Consider the following 16,753-nt stretch of genomic DNA (forward strand, 5'->3'; position numbering starts at 1 on the left):
AGCATTTGATAGTTTGAACTAGGCTAGACGTCCCCCCCCCATACATTATACGAGCCGCTTGTCCTCACAAGGGTCCGCGGGGGGTGTTGGAGCCTTTCCCAGCTGTCTTCAGGCAGTCGGCGGGAGACACTCTGAACGGGTTGCCAGCCAATGGGCATTATACACACAGGAACAAAATAAAAACATTCACGCTCACACCGAGGGACAATTTCGAGTGATTCATTAACCTGCCATGCATGTTTTTGAAACGTGGGAGTACCCGGAGAAAACTCATGCAGGCACGGGGAGAACATGAAAACTACACAAGGCCGCCGCTGGAATCTGCACTGCGAGGCAAACATGCTAACCAGTCTCCACCAGACCACCCCTACTCAGTGCATTGTGTTTAAAAAGGTGTTTGGTAAATCGTTAAATTGAAGAGTTTATTTGACATGTTCATTGTTGTGTTGACTTCTTATTTATTATTAAGTATTATAAGTTAGGGCGGCCCGGTAGTCCAGTGGTTAGCACGTCGGCTTCACAGTGCAGAGGTACCGGGTTCAATTCCAGCTCCGGCCTCCTTGTGTGGAGTTTGCATGTTCTCCCCGGGCCTGCGTGGGTTTTCTCCGGGTGCTCCGGTTTCCTCCCACATTCCAAAAACATGCGTGGCAGGCTGATTGAACACTCTAAATTGTCCCTAGGTGTGAGTGTGAGTGCGAATGGTTTGTTCGTTTCTGTGTGCCCTGTGATTGGCTGGCAACCGATTCAGGGTGTCCCCCGCCTACTGCCCGAAGACGGCTGGGATTGGCTCCAGCACCCCCCGCGACCCTAGTGAGGATCAAGCGGCTCGGAAGATGAATATTATAAGTTAAAATAAAATTAATGTACTTTCAGACTTTTTTTCTCCAGGTCCTTATTTTCAATCGTTAAAAAAAAATAATAATCTATATATAAAAAAAAAATCCAATATGAAATACTATCATCTCAGCCCTGGCTTGTATCACAGCACTCCCTGTGGGGAATCACTACCAAAGGTACCACGAGACAATAGATCCTTGACACTAATGAATAGGCCTCAACAAATAAATGACTAAACGAGCTGCTAATTTGAATCATCTCCGGCATGTATTGTATCGTTTTGATGGGAATGCTGGTAGGCAGGTGTTTTGATTTTCTCCGTCATGTATTGATTACCCCCCTCACTCTTCATAAGGCTTGACAGGTCAGCTTTTGGCCCACATCAGCTCCTATCAAATGAATATTTTTAATCCACCTCTTATTTTGACAAAGTCACATTAGACACACCACCTCCTCCTTTCCTCTCTTACTTAAAATCGTCAGCGAATTATTCAAAACAGTCTCAGCCAGCATGTTCAAGCTTGTCCTCTATGCAGTATCTCGTCACAGTCGACAGATGTCTGCATCCAGCCAGGCATCATATGAATCACAGAAAAGAACAGGTGGGCCTATTTGATCAGGGGACAAACTAGTAGGACAGCCCTTCGATGTGCTCAACCACAAAGTTTTTCCCTGAACAGCAAACACACCGTGAATATTCTATTACCAAAAGCATTACTACAAATGGCGATTAATTTTGTATTATCCCATCAGCAATCCAAAATTTGAAAAAAAAAAAAAAAAGACACTCCTGCCAAATGGTTGCTCTACTTCTAAGAACCTAACTTCACTGTCTCCTTGGTAACCAGCCTAGTGAGGATGTGAGGAAGAGTTGCGAAGCCATGTGATTGGACGATCCTGCAGAGCTCTGGACCACTGATATAAATGTTGCGAGTCAGGCCGTTAAAAAAAAAAAAAAAGGAAAAGAAAGACAACAACAAACAAGAGGAATAAGAATTATCTCCTTTCAATGAGACAAGATTTTATCTGGCGCAATGGCATGTGCCGCTGTTTGTTTAATCCTGTTTATCCTCTTTTGTTTTTTTAATGAAAAAAACAAAGGAGGCAAAAAAAACAAAAAAAAACCAAAAGAAAAAACAAAAGATTTGTTTTTTAATCAAAAAACTGTTTTTTTAATCAAAAACAAAAGAGCAGTTTTAATTGGTCTCGACACGAATGCTATGTATGACAATGAGCTTTTATTTTGAAGGGGGCTGACATTTAATGCCCTGTGGGAGGAGGCTACATTAAACTAGCAGACCGCATATTTGGTTTCACAACACTTTGGCAATCATCATCTAAAAAGTATCCATTGGTCATCAAAACATTCCTCTCACAATTATTAAAACAAACACCATTCACCCTTGCAACACATTCATCCGATGAAACTATCGTAGCGCTTTAAATTATGTAATTAAGAGTGAACTACAAATGTAGCATAGATGAAGTAAACGGCATGATTCGGGAGTGAAATTCAACCGTATAGACCTGAGCACAAATTACTGGAGTCTTTTCAGAGGAACACAAACAGCAGCTCCTTGTTCATCCCATGCGCTAAGAATAGAGCGGCCTTATAAGGAGCTGTGAACGTCTGTTGGCATCAACTCAGGGATGCCGCGCAGTCCTTGGGCAGCACACATTGATTCCTTGACTTCCCTCCTGATGGTCATGTGACCGCAAGGGTTTACCCCAGACTTAGCAGTAGCAGGGCAAACTCGAATGGAAATAAAAACACGAGTGTTCAAACTCCGGAACAACTCATGACCGGCGGGACACGCCCCCCCCCCCTCCCCCATGTGACCTTCAGTCATTCAAAAAGAGGGCAGCCGCACACCCGTGGTCGCTGGGCGGGGCGTGGCATGAGGAAGTTATTTCTCTGGCAGAAACGTTACACAGTTAATGATAACGGGTGTTGTTCCACTTCAAGATCAAGGCCTTTAATCCGAGCCGTTATTTAAGGAAAGCTTTAATTTACAGGGACATAAATATAGAAACGGCGGCCCGGTAGTCCAGTGGTTAGCACGTCAGCTTCACAGTGCAGAGGTACCGGGTTCGATTCCAGCTCCGGCCTCCCTGTGTGGAGTTTGCATGTTCTCCCCCGGCCTGCGTGGGTTTTCTCCGGGTGCTCCGGTTTCCTCCCACATTCCAAAAACATGCGTGGCAGGCTGATTGAACACTCTAAATTGTCCCGAGGTGTGAGTGTGAGCGTGGATGGTTGTTCGTCTCTGTGTGCCCTGTGATTGGCTGGCAACCGATTCAGGGTGTCCCCCTGCCTACTGCCCGGAGACAGCTGGGATCGGCTCCAGCACCCCCCGCGACCCTAGTGCTAACCACTGGACTACCGGGCCGCCCCGAAATGACTTCAATTTGGTATATTATGTACTTTGGAAGAGAGATTACCTGAAGGTCAAAGAACTTGCTGTATCTTCTGTAAATGATGTGGGAGGTATTGTCTGAGTAGGTGACATTGATGAGATACACCTGTCAAGAAAAGAAGAGAAGGGCACCATTAAAAAAAAGAGACGCAACATCTGAGGATTCTGGTACTACACTTTTGTTTCAGTTAGGGCTGCCAAAAGTGTTTCTTCTGCTCGTTGACGAATGACCAACAGCAGATCAAGCGGTTAGGAAGATGAATGAATGAAAAAATAAATTGGGAATTTCTCCGTTGTGAGACAAATAAAGGTTTCTTAACTTTTCTTGTCTTATGTCAGAAATGAAATCAGGTATCAGGCACAACGTGCTTGCTTTTCAGATGATGGAGCATCACCGCCGTGCTGCCATGAAAGGGAGGTTTGGATCCTATCCAGTTTTTTTGGTGAAATACATCCGAACTTTCAGACTTTAAATCTGGTTAGCCATTACAGTACAGGACCCCGCAATGCTTCCGTTAACATCACGGATGACCGCGACTGAGCATGCGAGTCATGGACGAGGCATACGACGAGCAGGAGAAGCGCGGAGACGAAGGCAATGTCAAGAGAAAAAAGTGGCAAATATATTATACGAACACATCGTAGCTGGAGCTCTGGTGCGGCCGACACAACCTCGGGCTGAACACGCTCAAGACTGTAGAGATGATCATGGACTTCAGGAAACATTCTTCTCCTCAGTTGCCCCTCACACTATCCAACTGCCCTGTGTCAACCGTCGAGACCTTCAAGTTCCTGGGAATCACAGTCTCCCAGGACATGAAGTGGGAATTCAACACCATCTCCATCCTGAAAAGGGCCCGGCAGCGGATGTACTTCCTGAGGCTGCTGAGGAAGCATGGCCTGCCACAGGAGGTGCTACGACAGTTCTACACGGCAGCCATCGAATCAATCCTGTGTTCTTCCATCACGGTTTGGTTTGGGGCCGCCACAAAAAAGGACAAAATCCGACTTCAACGGACAGTTAGGACGGCGGAGAAAATCGTTGGCACTGCCCTACCCACTCTTGAGGACTTGCACACTGCAACAATCAAGACAAGGGCACGGAAAATCCTCCTGGATCCCCCGCACCCTGCCCACCACCTTTTCCAGCCACTCCCCTCAGGCAGACGCTACAGATCCATGCGCACCAAATCCAGTAGACACTTAAACAGCTTCTTCCCTCTAGCCATTAACTCCTTAAACAGTCACTGACATAGTCACTCTTCTTGCACCACAAAATGGTACTACAAAACTACTGGTATACTCTAAAATGGTTCAATGATTTTGTTGTTTACGATGATACTAGTGCAGCGTGTTATACCGGAGACAAATTCCTTGTGTGTTCTACATACTTGGCCAATAAAGATGATTCTGATTCTGATTCTGATCACTAAAACGACTCCAGTCGGCGTGACTCGTCGACTCATTTTGCCATCCTTAATACCCGTATGATGTTTTACCCCATCGTGTGTATTATCACAACGTTATTATTCGTTTTTTTTTGTTTCACTTTAGCGATGTAGCCGTTTAATTTCCTATTCAGCCTGGCCATATTCCCGCAGTGCTCCTCCAGCAACTCCCTGCCTGCTCCGAAATATCCCACCAGTGTAAATTGTCTGACGTTATTAAAGTTCCCTTTTATTGCTCAGTCTTTGACAAACTATGTGCTGTTCATGTGTGCTGGAGTCTATTTTTGTCTTCTCCCGCGTAGTGTGACTTGTTAGTTGGCTTTCAGAGGTCAAATTAACTGTTTCATGGTTTGGTGCCTTGCTCAAATGAACCCTTACGTTGTTCAAGAGCTGCTATGAGAAGTTGCAATAGTTACTCATCTTCTTAGATATGTACTAGATAGCACAGGCAGCAAAATTGCACATAGATGTTTAAAAAAAGCATGACGTGGCACTATAAAATTCATATGGTCAGCTTCTATTCTCTTCTATTATCCTCACTAAGGTCGCAGTTGTGATGCGTCCTATCCAAGCTGACTTTGAACAAGAGGCAAGATACATCCAGATCTGTTCGCCAATCACAGGGCACAAATAAAACACACATTCTCAAATCACTCTCAATTCAAAAAAGCTTATAAAGCAAATCAGAGAATTGACTGTGTTTTATTGGTTAACTGTATCAGTGCCACTGATTAAACTAGGGGCTAAAAACTTAACAGTAGTTTTATCTTTAACATGTGCAGAGGGTTCTTAGTTTGGCAAAAAAGCCTCTTATGTGACGAATTTCTCATGAAAGGAGTCAAAAAAGTATTTCTTGTATGACAAAAGCACAAACGAGTGTAAAATGGAAACTGACTGCTCACACGAAAAAAAGGGAAAAGAGAGACAAAGACATTTTGTCTTCAGCGTTCCATATTTACAAGAAACAGTTGGAATTCTACTCAAAGGAAAATGTTAATTTTGCTTTTGTTCCATAGGCAATGAATATTACTGTTCTTCTTCCATACAAGACGTCAACCTGTCTTTGATACAATGACCATATATATATAAATAGAAAGCGAACACAGACAACAGATATAACTTACAGTTTTGAAGGGAAAAAACACAACAGGTAGCAGTGATTCCGTTTTCAAGTAAAGAAAAAGAAGAACAAGACACAGGACTTGGTGGAGCAGAGAATGTGGGCAAGCCACTAAATGCAGTGAACCCCGCCTAAACTGCTATATTTAAAATAGCATTAAAAAAAAAAAGAAACCCATAATATTCTCTGGCTATGAAAGCATGAATGGTTTTATTCCAAGAGTTCTGTTTGGAAATTTTTATTTGGTATTTAAATGAAATATTTTCACATGGAACTACATCAAGATAAGTAAATAAGTAAATATTCACTTGTTGACGTGGGTTAGGCTGAACAATTAAAAAAAACAAAAATGAAAAGGTTTTGACAAAATTTTCTGAGCACCACACCCCCCAGACCACAAAATTTGAACAGAATAAAATTAAATATACAGCAGTTCAATTCATGAGCTTTTTTCTTTTTGTCTGTTTATCAGTTTTCACAACTATCCTTATAAACCAAATATTCCACATAAACCTGACTGTCTGTCTGTGCAGAGGTACCGGGTTCGATTCCAGCTCCGGCCTCCCTGTGTGGAGTTTGCATGTTCTCCCCGGGCCTGCGTGGGTTTTCTCCGGGTGCTCCGGTTTCCTCCCACATTCCAAAAATATGCGTGGCAGGCTGATTGAACACTCTAAATTGTCCCTAGGTGTGAGTGTGAGCGTGGATGGTTGTTCGTCTATGTGTGCCCTGCGATTGGCTGGCAACTGGTTCAGGGTGTCCCCCGCCCACTGCCCGGAGACGGCTGGGATGGGCTCCAGCACCCCCCCGCGACCCTAGTGAGGATCAAGCGGTACGGAAGATGAATGAATAATACATTTTATTTGTGGGCGCCTTTCTAGAAACTCAAGGACACCTTACAACAAGCAGTTAAAATCACGAGTACAATGTTAAAAACAACATCAAATAAGATAAGAAAAATAAATAAATAAATAAAAAACTAACTAACTAACTAACTAACTAACTAACTAAAATAATGGCTTTATGGTCCGAGTGAATAGGCTTGTCTAAACAGATGTGTTTTGAGGTAGATGATGGATGGATGGAGGCTGGATTTAACAAATAATAACAACAATAACATAATAATAACAACATTGGACACCTGCTTCGAGAATCACTTAACTGTAAATGAGAACATAAGCCAGTATTCCTCTCCAACATTACATTACTGGGTTTCTTTTTGAATGGTTGCCTCAATCAGTGGACACCTCCAGGTAATATGTACAAATTATTCACACTCGGCATTCCCACTAAGGAATCTAAAATGTTGAGAGGAAGGCTGAATGCTAAGAGAAAAGTCATGCAAGCACAGGGAGAACATGCTAACTTACTAAAAAAAAGGGGGGGTCAGCAAAGCCTGTAATTCTCTCCTCTCCCCCGTTTCACCTGAACAAATCAAGCTCTTGAGCACTTCCACACAGTCATCTCCCAAAAACAACCAACCAGGGAAAAGGTCTCATTAAAACCACACTTCTTGCATACGTCTATCAAGGTAAGCGTCTGAAAACAGGGAACCTTTTCAACTTAGATACGGCTCACTTTTTGACAGGCCAATAAATATTTTAGTTGGGAACAGCCATCTCAAGAGATGTTTAAGGTGCAAACTAACAACTCTCTTCCAAGCGGGGCCTTTTCGTATGGCACTCTTGAAAATTATCATGGGACCGGGAGTTGTAAAGGAACCAGAAAGTGAGATTAAACATTTTTTGATGACCAAACCTTCTTATTTCATCACCTGGCTTGCACCCCAAAGGGTTAAAAAAAAAAAAAAGGCTCACATATCAAACATTCACAGAAAGAGAAACTGCACAAGTCCGTTTTGCGACTTCAGAGATTCTCGGGTCCAACAAATGCTCCCCTCTGAACAAAGCCCCCCTCCTCTCACAGGATAAGCATTTCCAGCTGGTTTCTCAAATATTGCAAATGAGATTGAATGGACACCACAGATTGTGCCAGGTCCCCCCCCCCCCCCTCCCCACAACCCCTCTTCCTTCTTTCTATTTTTGCATATTGAACAGCCTCGTCTCAGGAGAAATGGTAGCCTGGGAAACTAGGCCACGGATCGGCGTGTGCTCCGAGTGTTATGCGTAAATCGGCGAGGCTCAGCTCTCCCAAGCTACGTTACACATGCTTTGACTATGATTTAACAACCTCTTGTGTACGCAAAAAAAGTGGCAGTATTACCAACATAATGTGTATGTCACATCACAAATGGATGGGGAATCCAAATTCCACTCAACAAAATGAAAAAAAACAAACATGTCACTTTCGATTTTCATTTATCCTTGTGCAGATATACATAGACGTATTTTACAGTGTACACATATATATTACCAATACATACAAAGACCCTACCCCCGACCCCCTCTTTGCCAATGACCCATGCAAGCATTACCATAGATTTCCTCTATTTCATTCATCTTGTAGTAAACAATACAATGAGAGTGTTATTTATAAGCTTGTGTGTGTTAAAATGACAAGTCCACGTAGCTACGTAGTTGTTGGGTACAGGCGTGACTTCTCTCATCGAGAAACGCCACTATTGATTTATTCATTCATTCATTCATCTTCCGAGCCGCTTGATCCTCACTAGGGTCGCGGGGGTTGCTGGAGCCTATTCCCAGCTATTCGGGCAGCAGGCGGGGGACACCCCGAATTGGTTGCCAGCCAATCACAGGGCACAGAGAGACGAACAACCATCCACGCTCACACTCACACCTAGGGACAATTTAGAGTGTTTAAACAGCCTGCCACGCATGTTTTTTGGAATGTGGGAGGAAACCGGAGCACCCGGAGAAAACCCACGCAGGCCCAGGGAGAACATGCAAACTCAACACAGGGAGGCCGGAGCTGGAATCGAACCCGGTACCTCTGCACTGTGAACCCGACGTGCTAACCACTGGACTACCGGGCCGCCCGCTCTTGAAATACATTCATTCATCTTCCGAGCCGCTTGATCCTCACTAGGGACGCGGGGGGTGCTGGAGCCTATCCCAGCTGTCTTCGGGCAGCAGGCGGGGGACACCCTGAATCGGTTGCCAGCCAATCGCAGGGCACACAGAGACGAACAACCAGTTGCACTCACACTCACACCTAGGGACAATTTAGAGCGTTCAATCAGGCTGCCATGCATGTTTTTGGAATGTGGGAGGAAACCGGAGCACCCGGAGAAAACCCACGGGGAGAACATGCAAACTCCACACAGGGAGGCCGGAGCTGGAATCGAACCCGGTACCTCTGCACTGTGAAGCCGACGTGCTAACCACTGGACTACCGGGCCGCCTGAATGGATATTGAACACATAATATTAGTCGTGTGATTTGTTTTCACCATAAAGGACTGAGTTTTGATTTTGACTTTTGAGATCTGCACAAGAAATGACATTCCACTAGACCGTGTCATTTTATTTATTAAACTGTATTTGTGTAAATTGAGGGGTTTTGTAGATTTGGAATGAATGGCTCTACGTCAAGAATGGGCAAAAAGGAGAGATGGACTTCGTTTGAACGCAGCTTTTTTATTATTTGTACTTAATTGCTGTCAAACATCATTTTTTGCCTCTTATTTAGATCGAGATCTATGCGTGCAAAAATATGTAGGCTACTGTGCTTCTGTTTGCATGTGATAATTTTATATAGCAGCGCTTACTGGATACATTTCTCATTTGACACAAGTCTATTTGTGTGTGAACCATTTTGTGTTCATATTGCATTTAATTGAAAGATGTTTGCTGTTTTTTTTTCTCTTTCTTCTTTCTACATACATTCTTGCTGCTGGAGGCTGTAAATTTCACCAGTGTGGGACGAATAAAGGATATCTTATCTTATCTCTCTGTCATTTCAAAATAAACCTAGAAAAGATCAGCAGTCACACTGTGTCCTGTATTATATATTTGTTTTGTTTTTTTAAGAGTAATTGAAAATGCATTGTGATGAATCGTTCAGACATAGACAATTGTTTTCCCTGATCGTCCAGGACACGAAAACCTACCAGACAGATTGCATCACTGACTTCCAGAATTGTTTAAATCTCTCCTAAAGCCATCTAAAACAATTTGCGATCATAGTAATGCCTATGAGCAGATCGCAACGAGTACTGTCATTTGATGGGGCATGGTTGTGAGCGATGAGCATAAATTATCTTTGACGAGAAGGTGATTCCACCTAATTTTTTTTTTGTTTTGTCACAGTAGCCAGGCTCCATTCGTGGATTTAAAAAAAAACAGCTTTAGTTGTAAGGATGCTTGCTGCAGAAGGTTGAGCATTAAATCAAAGATGAGCAAGGCAACTCACGTAGTGTTTCGATGGACTGCGCCTTTTCTCCACGTCCACCACTTTGACGTCCAGCACGGTCCGAACCTGCATCTTGACCCTGCAAAAGCTATACATAAACGCGCCTAGGCAGACAGCTGCTTGCAGCTCAAATCACGCCGAATAAATCCCCCCCCAGCATTCATCGCCCGATTCCCAGACAGTTCCGAATAAACCATCAGCTCCTCGCCCGGCCAATTTGGTAGTCCTCTCTGCCTTCGTCCAACACACCATCAATCCGATTAGAAACTTATCGACTCCGTCCGTTTAAAACAAAGCTCTGCGCCAAGCCTCGTTGACATACGCCGTCAAGAGGGGGGGGACGTTTACTCCTCCGCTGCCCACAAAGCACGAGGGGAGAAAGAAGGCGACAATCACTTGAAATTCGGGTGAAATTGAAGAGAGTCCCCCTTTGTGTCTATTTCGGCGGCCACGAAATCCTCTGCATACCTGGACGTCACAGTCTGCTTGGATGAAAAGCTAGCTAGTGAGTCCAGAAAAGCTAGCTGGTGAGTCCAACGGCGCCAAAACGCCTCCCGTATTCCAGTTGCCGCGCGTGGATTTCGGGGAAAGAGTGGGACGTGCTTCTCATACGTCCACGAGGCTACTTGGGAATAAAATCCTCGGGAAGAGGAGCCATTTGGCAACGTATCGTAAACAATACCGAGAAACCGACTTGGGGTCTCTAAGACAACTTTTCTTCCCAGGCTTAATGGGAGATTGTTACGTCGAAATAAGACGAGGGAGGGTCCTCAAAACAAACACGTTGCTGATTCATTGAGTTGTTAACAAGGCCGCGTCGGATCGGTTCAGCTGAACCACTGCAGGCACTGAGTCATGAGCTGCTTTCTGGCCGGAGACATGAGCAAGCCGCGAGTGTGGCTACAGATGTTCCCACCCGCGACCAATCCGATGCAAGCATTTTCAACTTGAACGCGCCCACTCAATGACTTAATGCTGCCCCCCCCCCCCCCCCACCCCCTGTACACTATTTGATACGCATGCACACGTTTATAGAGCGTTCATTTGACGATAATAAAACTCAGAAGATTAGACGGCAATGCAGGAACAAGAGTGCCAATAGTAATTGTTGATGAAGTCCGATTAATATACTGTATCATCATTCAGGCCGGGCGGCCCGGTAGTCCAGTGGTTAGCACGTCGGCTTCACAGTGCAGAGGTACCGGGTTCGATTCCAGCTCCGGCCTCCCTGTGTGGGTTTTCTCCGGGTGCTCCGGTTTCCTCCCACATTCCAAAAACATGCGTGGCAGGCTGATTGGACGCTCTAAATTGTCCCTAGGTGTGAGTGTGAGTGCGAATGGTTGTTCGTCTCTGTGTGCCCTGCGATTGGCTGGCAACCGATTCAGGGTGTCCCCCGCCTACTAGGCTCCAGCACCCCCCGCGACCTTAGTGAGGTTCAAGCGGCTCGGAAGATGAATGAATGAATGAATCATTCAGGCCCTCTCGTTAGCCTGTGCATCATGAATTTGTATTCTGTCACCTCAAACTCAGTGGGCTTGTACTAGGAGGCACACACACATACACATACGGGAGTGAAACAAAGATTTCGCTTTCAGCCTTTGCAGATTGTTATCAAACATTTATGTATTTAAAAAAATAAATCTCTGAATTTACCAGACAGTGTCTTTAAAATGTACAGTATTTGCCACAAAAATATACATTATGCAGTATGGTCATGAAAAAACAATGCAATACATGTTGCATTAAGATAAGATAAGATAAGATAAGATATCCTTTATTCGTCCCACACTGGGGACATTTACAGCCTCCAGCAGCAAGAATGTATGTAGAAAGAAGAAAGAGGAAAAAAAACAACAAACATCTTTCAATTAAATGCAATATGAACACAAAATGGATAAATCGCAGTACTATTTACAATTTTTGTTCACATCATTTAATTATTATTATTATTATGATTGTTATTTTTTATTCATCAGCTTTACTTAATTTTATTTTAATTAATAATAATTAATATTATTACTTAATATGCATGCGGGTGGCCCAGTGGGCGACTGGTTCGCACATCGACCTCACACTGCAGAGGTGCAGGGTTCAATTCCGGCTCCGGCCTTTCCTGTGTGGAGCTTGCATGTTCTCCCCCAGCCTGCGTGCGTGTTCTCCAGTTTCCTCCCACATTCAAAAAACATGCATGGCAGGCTGATTGGACACTCCAAAATTGCCACTAGGTGTGAGTGTGGGCATGGATGGTTGTTCATCCATGTGTGCCCTGCGATTGGATGGTAACCAGTTCAGGGTGTACCCCGCCGACTGCTCAAAGACAGCTGGGATAGGCTCCAGCACGAAGTGACCCATGTGAGGATAAACGAATCAGAAAATGGATGGCTGGTTGGCTGGATAATATGCATTGTGCAACTTTGGAAGAAAAAGCTACGGCATGACTTAATGAATCTTTGTCATTTTTATTTAAATAATTAAGAAACAAAGTCAGTTTGATCACTAACCCCAGCCTAAATTATAAAATAAGTAAAATAGTTTTCTCTGGTGCTGATAATGTCACCGTTGCACTCCAGTGAATTGAGAACCAGCTCAAGCGCTGCTTTGCTCACATTCACGCTGTGGCGCCGTCTGACTGAAGACAGGATGTGCAAGATGTGGCAACCCTTCTCCTGATCTAAAGAGACAAGGAAACTGCCGTAAGAACATTGGTAAAGTGGTGTTCAACCTGTAAGGAGGCGGTAATGTTGATATAAAATGGAGTCACGTACACTTCTCTCTTTTGGAATCTTCTCTGATTATGTCTTTGACTGCCATAAGTAGATCTTTATCCTGTGCAGACACCTAGCAAGGAACACAAAAGTCAAAATTATCCACCACGATACTTCAGACTGACCTTGAGTTAATGGAAATCATCTCTTCTGTTTCCTACACAATAGACTTCATCCTGGGATTTAACCTTGCAGTACACAACGCCCTCATCCTGTAAAAGCTGCAAGGCCTCTTTAAGGAGCACACGTAGTTGCTGACATGTAGACGGCCCCGCCGCAGGCTCCTAAAACAACAGCACAGAATTAGAATACTCAATAATTCTCAGTAAATGTTCTTTTATCAACATCCAATGAATGTGGCAGTGAGAGTCGACAGTGTGACGCACCTGGCCTGCAGGTGCTATTTCAGGGCAGCTCGGGAAGAGAGGCTGCAGGATGTCCTCAATATCATATAGTCTGAACTTGCTCACAGCCCTCTGCTCCAAGAAATCTTTGATGATTTGCGTTGCCTTACTGAGGGAGCTGATGGGAGACTCACTGAAATCCAGAGGGGGGGGGGGAAGACACTTAGAATTGCTTTCAGAGTCCTTCCGATAAGAACTATAGTCCTATATTTGGGTATTGAGGGGAGAGAAATGGGCTAAAACTCTTTCTGGCACAAACAAATGATCACGCTTTTCATTTAGAAAATGGTTCATTTCCTCCGGTAACTGTGATTCGAAATCTTAGTAGTTCCATTTTCCGTTTTTTTCCCAAATTTTCCCCGACTCAAAAACAACACACAACGTAAGACAACATGCAACTCGGTCAAGAAATGAGACGCGTCCATTAGATTCACACAACTGTCACTCAAGACGATACGTATTTAACCCTTTGCGGGGTTATGCGCCACCCTGTGTTCGAAACATGGAATGACATGACCAAAAAATAGGCGGGAAAAAAAACCGGAAATACTTATGTGATATGTAATATGACTTCAACATGACAGCTTTCGCCAGAGACTGTATGCTTTAACATGTATGTGTCAGTGTGGCGTTCTTTTGGGACAGCATCTTTACCGTGCGGAGATATTTTGTAGGTGGAGTGGTTTGTCATAGAACTCTCTGTACAGCTGTAAAACATCAATCATCCATTCAATCTGGACTGCCATCACTGGGTCATTCACTTTATCTGGGGAAACACACAGTACAAACGTGATGGCCACAGGATGGAGATTGTATGAATCCTCCGTAGTGGGAATTTGACATTTAACAGTGCTAACTTGTATCGTATGTGAACGTGTATCGTTGCTATGCTCGGTTGTCATTTTCCTGTAAGTCTGGCTTTAACCACTCCCAAGAAGAAGAAAATGACTGACTGGGGAGATGCCCCCCATCATAGATCTGTAAATGATGTGTCTCCATCAATTGTAGCTAAAATAAATCTCATTGTTGAACTTTCATTGTCTTGGTTTCCCAGGACAAGGAAATCGTTCAGCCATATAGCATTCCACTTTTTTGCCTCATAAAACTCGTCCGTCTGCATGGTAAAGCACTGTTCAATGAGTTCTGAAGCATTTGGCTGAATTTGAGCAAATAAAATTCCCCCAAAAGACTTCAGAACCCCTTCACTCACAGTAGATGGAGGCCATAATCTCCCTTTTTTGCCTTGATGTCTTCACTTGTCCTCTGACACGCAGAAGCTCTCCAATCTCAAGGCGGATGCGGGTCTGCTGGGCCCGTTTCAGATTTTTCACCTCCACAGCTAGATTAAAGCTGTGCGGAAGGTCATCGCTTGGTTTTCCCCTGTCTGGAGTTAAAAAAAATAATATATTATACAATATAGTTATATTTAGGATGACTTGGATTTGAATTTCGCAATAATCAATTACTTCTGCTGGCAAAGAACAAGAGGCAGATGATACCCTGGATTGATCACCAACCATTCAAACTCACCTATAGGCATGCTGCTTTTAGGATTGTGGGAACAAGATGCAATGACAACCTTGGCAAGTGTGGTGAAAACATGTGCAAATAAGTCCATATGCCCAGCATTAAACCAAAACCTGTCTTGCTGTGAGAGAACAGTGTCAGATGGCTATTGAACTGGCATGTTGTGCAAAATCATGCTGAAAAATAATTCGTCAAAAGCATTTTAAAGCTGCACTACTTGCCTTGCTTGCACAGTGATTTTCCCCTTTTTCAGTAATCATAAAGTTAAAAGAGATGTGATTCCAGTAATAAAAACAAAGAAGGCTTGTCCTTCGTCAATGTTGAGGGGGGGAAAATCATTTTGATAGGGGTCACCAACTTTGGTCCTCGAGGGCCTCTATCTTGCATGTTTTAGATTTTTCCCTCCTCCAAGCCACCTGATTCAAATGATCAGGATCCTTATCAGGAGCTGAGCTGGCCATTTGAACCACGCGTGTTGAAGGAGAGAAACATCTAAAACATGTTAACATAGGGACCTTTGAGGACTGCAGTTGGTAACCCGTGTTAGACATTGCACTGAATGGCATTTTATATTGTACATTTAATTTGGTTTGCTACTTATTTTTCTTATCCTGATAGCACATTATAAACACAGTCTCACATTTACCAGAATCCAGCTCCTCTTTCATCGAGTCATTCTTCCAACACAAGCAGTTTATGACACCAGTGCCATCGTCTACTGTAAATAAAGAGGGGATGAGGGTGACAAAATAGTTTAAAAACGATTCCTAGCATACAATTTGTGACAGTAGATGCTGGGAAACAACACGTGATATTTAGGGCAAAATTACCTCCATAACAGAAGAAGTCCTCTCTTTCCCTCTTATAAACGACTGTCCCAAGTACATCAACCTTGTGGATCGGATGTGACTTGTAGAAATAAATATCTGATCCAGAAAACGGGCAGATTAGCGTCGTACTCTTAGCGTGATAGCTTTTAGGATTGACTGCATGTTGACCAAAGCAATATTCAAGACATGCAAACAACAATTTACCTGGCACTTGACAGGACTCTCTCATCTGGAGGATGTCTGTCACATGTAGCCTGGCGAATGCAGAAAATATCGGGTCCAATCCCCACAATATGGACGGAAGCTCTTCTGGAAGATCCATTGTACTCGGCTGATGCCGATAAATCATTTCGACAGGTACATCAGATGCGTTTTCTGCGGTGCCATAGCAAGGAAGCAAGCTAGCTGCGAGTGTAGCTTTTTGTTAAAAAAAAAAACGGTCACGTGACATAGCTGTTATTTTTGTTTTACTTTTTTTCTTGTATCGTATTTGATGTTTAGTTAATGGCGCTAAGTATGCGATAATATGTATTACGACACTTTAATAGGTGGACTGAATTCTTACAGTTTCATTTTAAAAATACAGTTAAAACAGCGCGCCGAAGAATACTGATGGTTCTTGGGACTTGTAGTTCAGTTTACACACAATAGTACAAAGGAAACAATGCCACATGCCGAACACGACGATGTCACTCAACTCTCTTCCAAGTCCTCCGTAAACAATCATTTCCTTCTAAAACGTCCTGTTTCGTCGGTCTTCTTTTGTAGAAAAGGACAGCAAACGACTTTTATCCGCACAAACTCAGCGTGAAGTAAATGAAACACGAGGTCGCGCGCACGCGTGGACGCGCATTGATTCTAAATCCGCTAGATTACCAAACCCATTTCTAGTAGGGAGGGATTGATGTTTTAGCTCATGTCGAAGTACGCGTATCTGTAATATAAACGGATTTATGGTTAAGAGTTTTTAACATTTTTTACTCTTCGGAACTACTTGTAAAGATATTCGCTTTACTTCTTTCAGATATTGGTTGAGGAAGGAAACCTACGGAGCCATTGGTCACCCAGAGTACGTACCAG

The 16,753-nt window shown here is 43.6% G+C and overlaps 2 protein-coding genes across 9 annotated transcripts in view; both read right to left on the reverse strand.

Moving 5' to 3' along the window:
* sh3pxd2aa (SH3 and PX domains 2Aa) overlaps positions 1 to 10,662 on the reverse strand; it is a 48,167-nt gene extending 37,505 nt beyond the window's left edge. For 3 of the 4 annotated variants that reach the window (XM_052083761.1, XM_052083759.1, XM_052083758.1), the window contains exons 1-2: positions 10,148 to 10,661; positions 3,277 to 3,357 (exon numbers count right to left, since the gene is read on the reverse strand). In XM_052083761.1, coding sequence (XP_051939721.1) covers positions 3,277 to 3,357; positions 10,148 to 10,243 — 177 coding nt within the window. In that variant the 5' untranslated portion in view covers positions 10,244 to 10,661. Of the gene's footprint in view, positions 1 to 3,276; positions 3,358 to 10,147 lie in introns of all 4 variants that reach the window. The other variant, XM_052083760.1, reaches the window with a different exon arrangement.
* A 1,941-nt stretch (positions 10,663 to 12,603) lies between these two features.
* stn1 (STN1 subunit of CST complex) lies at positions 12,604 to 16,499 on the reverse strand. Of its 5 annotated transcripts, none has more exons than XM_052083802.1 (10): positions 16,372 to 16,499; positions 15,878 to 16,090; positions 15,674 to 15,769; positions 15,490 to 15,558; positions 14,527 to 14,700; positions 13,971 to 14,082; positions 13,299 to 13,449; positions 13,074 to 13,196; positions 12,913 to 12,985; positions 12,604 to 12,818 (listed from the first exon to the last, which is right to left on the reverse strand). In XM_052083802.1, exons 2-10 carry the CDS (start codon positions 16,020 to 16,022, stop codon positions 12,655 to 12,657), a joined length of 1,107 nt encoding a protein of 368 aa, XP_051939762.1. In that variant the 5' UTR covers positions 16,023 to 16,090; positions 16,372 to 16,499; the 3' UTR covers positions 12,604 to 12,654. The 5 variants fall into 5 exon arrangements, with proteins under 5 accessions (XP_051939762.1, XP_051939760.1, XP_051939761.1 ...); XM_052083800.1 differs by having other exon boundaries at positions 15,484 to 15,558; XM_052083801.1 differs by having other exon boundaries at positions 15,490 to 15,561.
* Positions 16,500 to 16,753: the final 254 nt, after the last annotated feature.

This window comes from Hippocampus zosterae, chromosome 13, assembly GCF_025434085.1.
Source record: "Hippocampus zosterae strain Florida chromosome 13, ASM2543408v3, whole genome shotgun sequence".
Taxonomy (NCBI): Eukaryota; Metazoa; Chordata; class Actinopteri; order Syngnathiformes; family Syngnathidae; genus Hippocampus; species Hippocampus zosterae.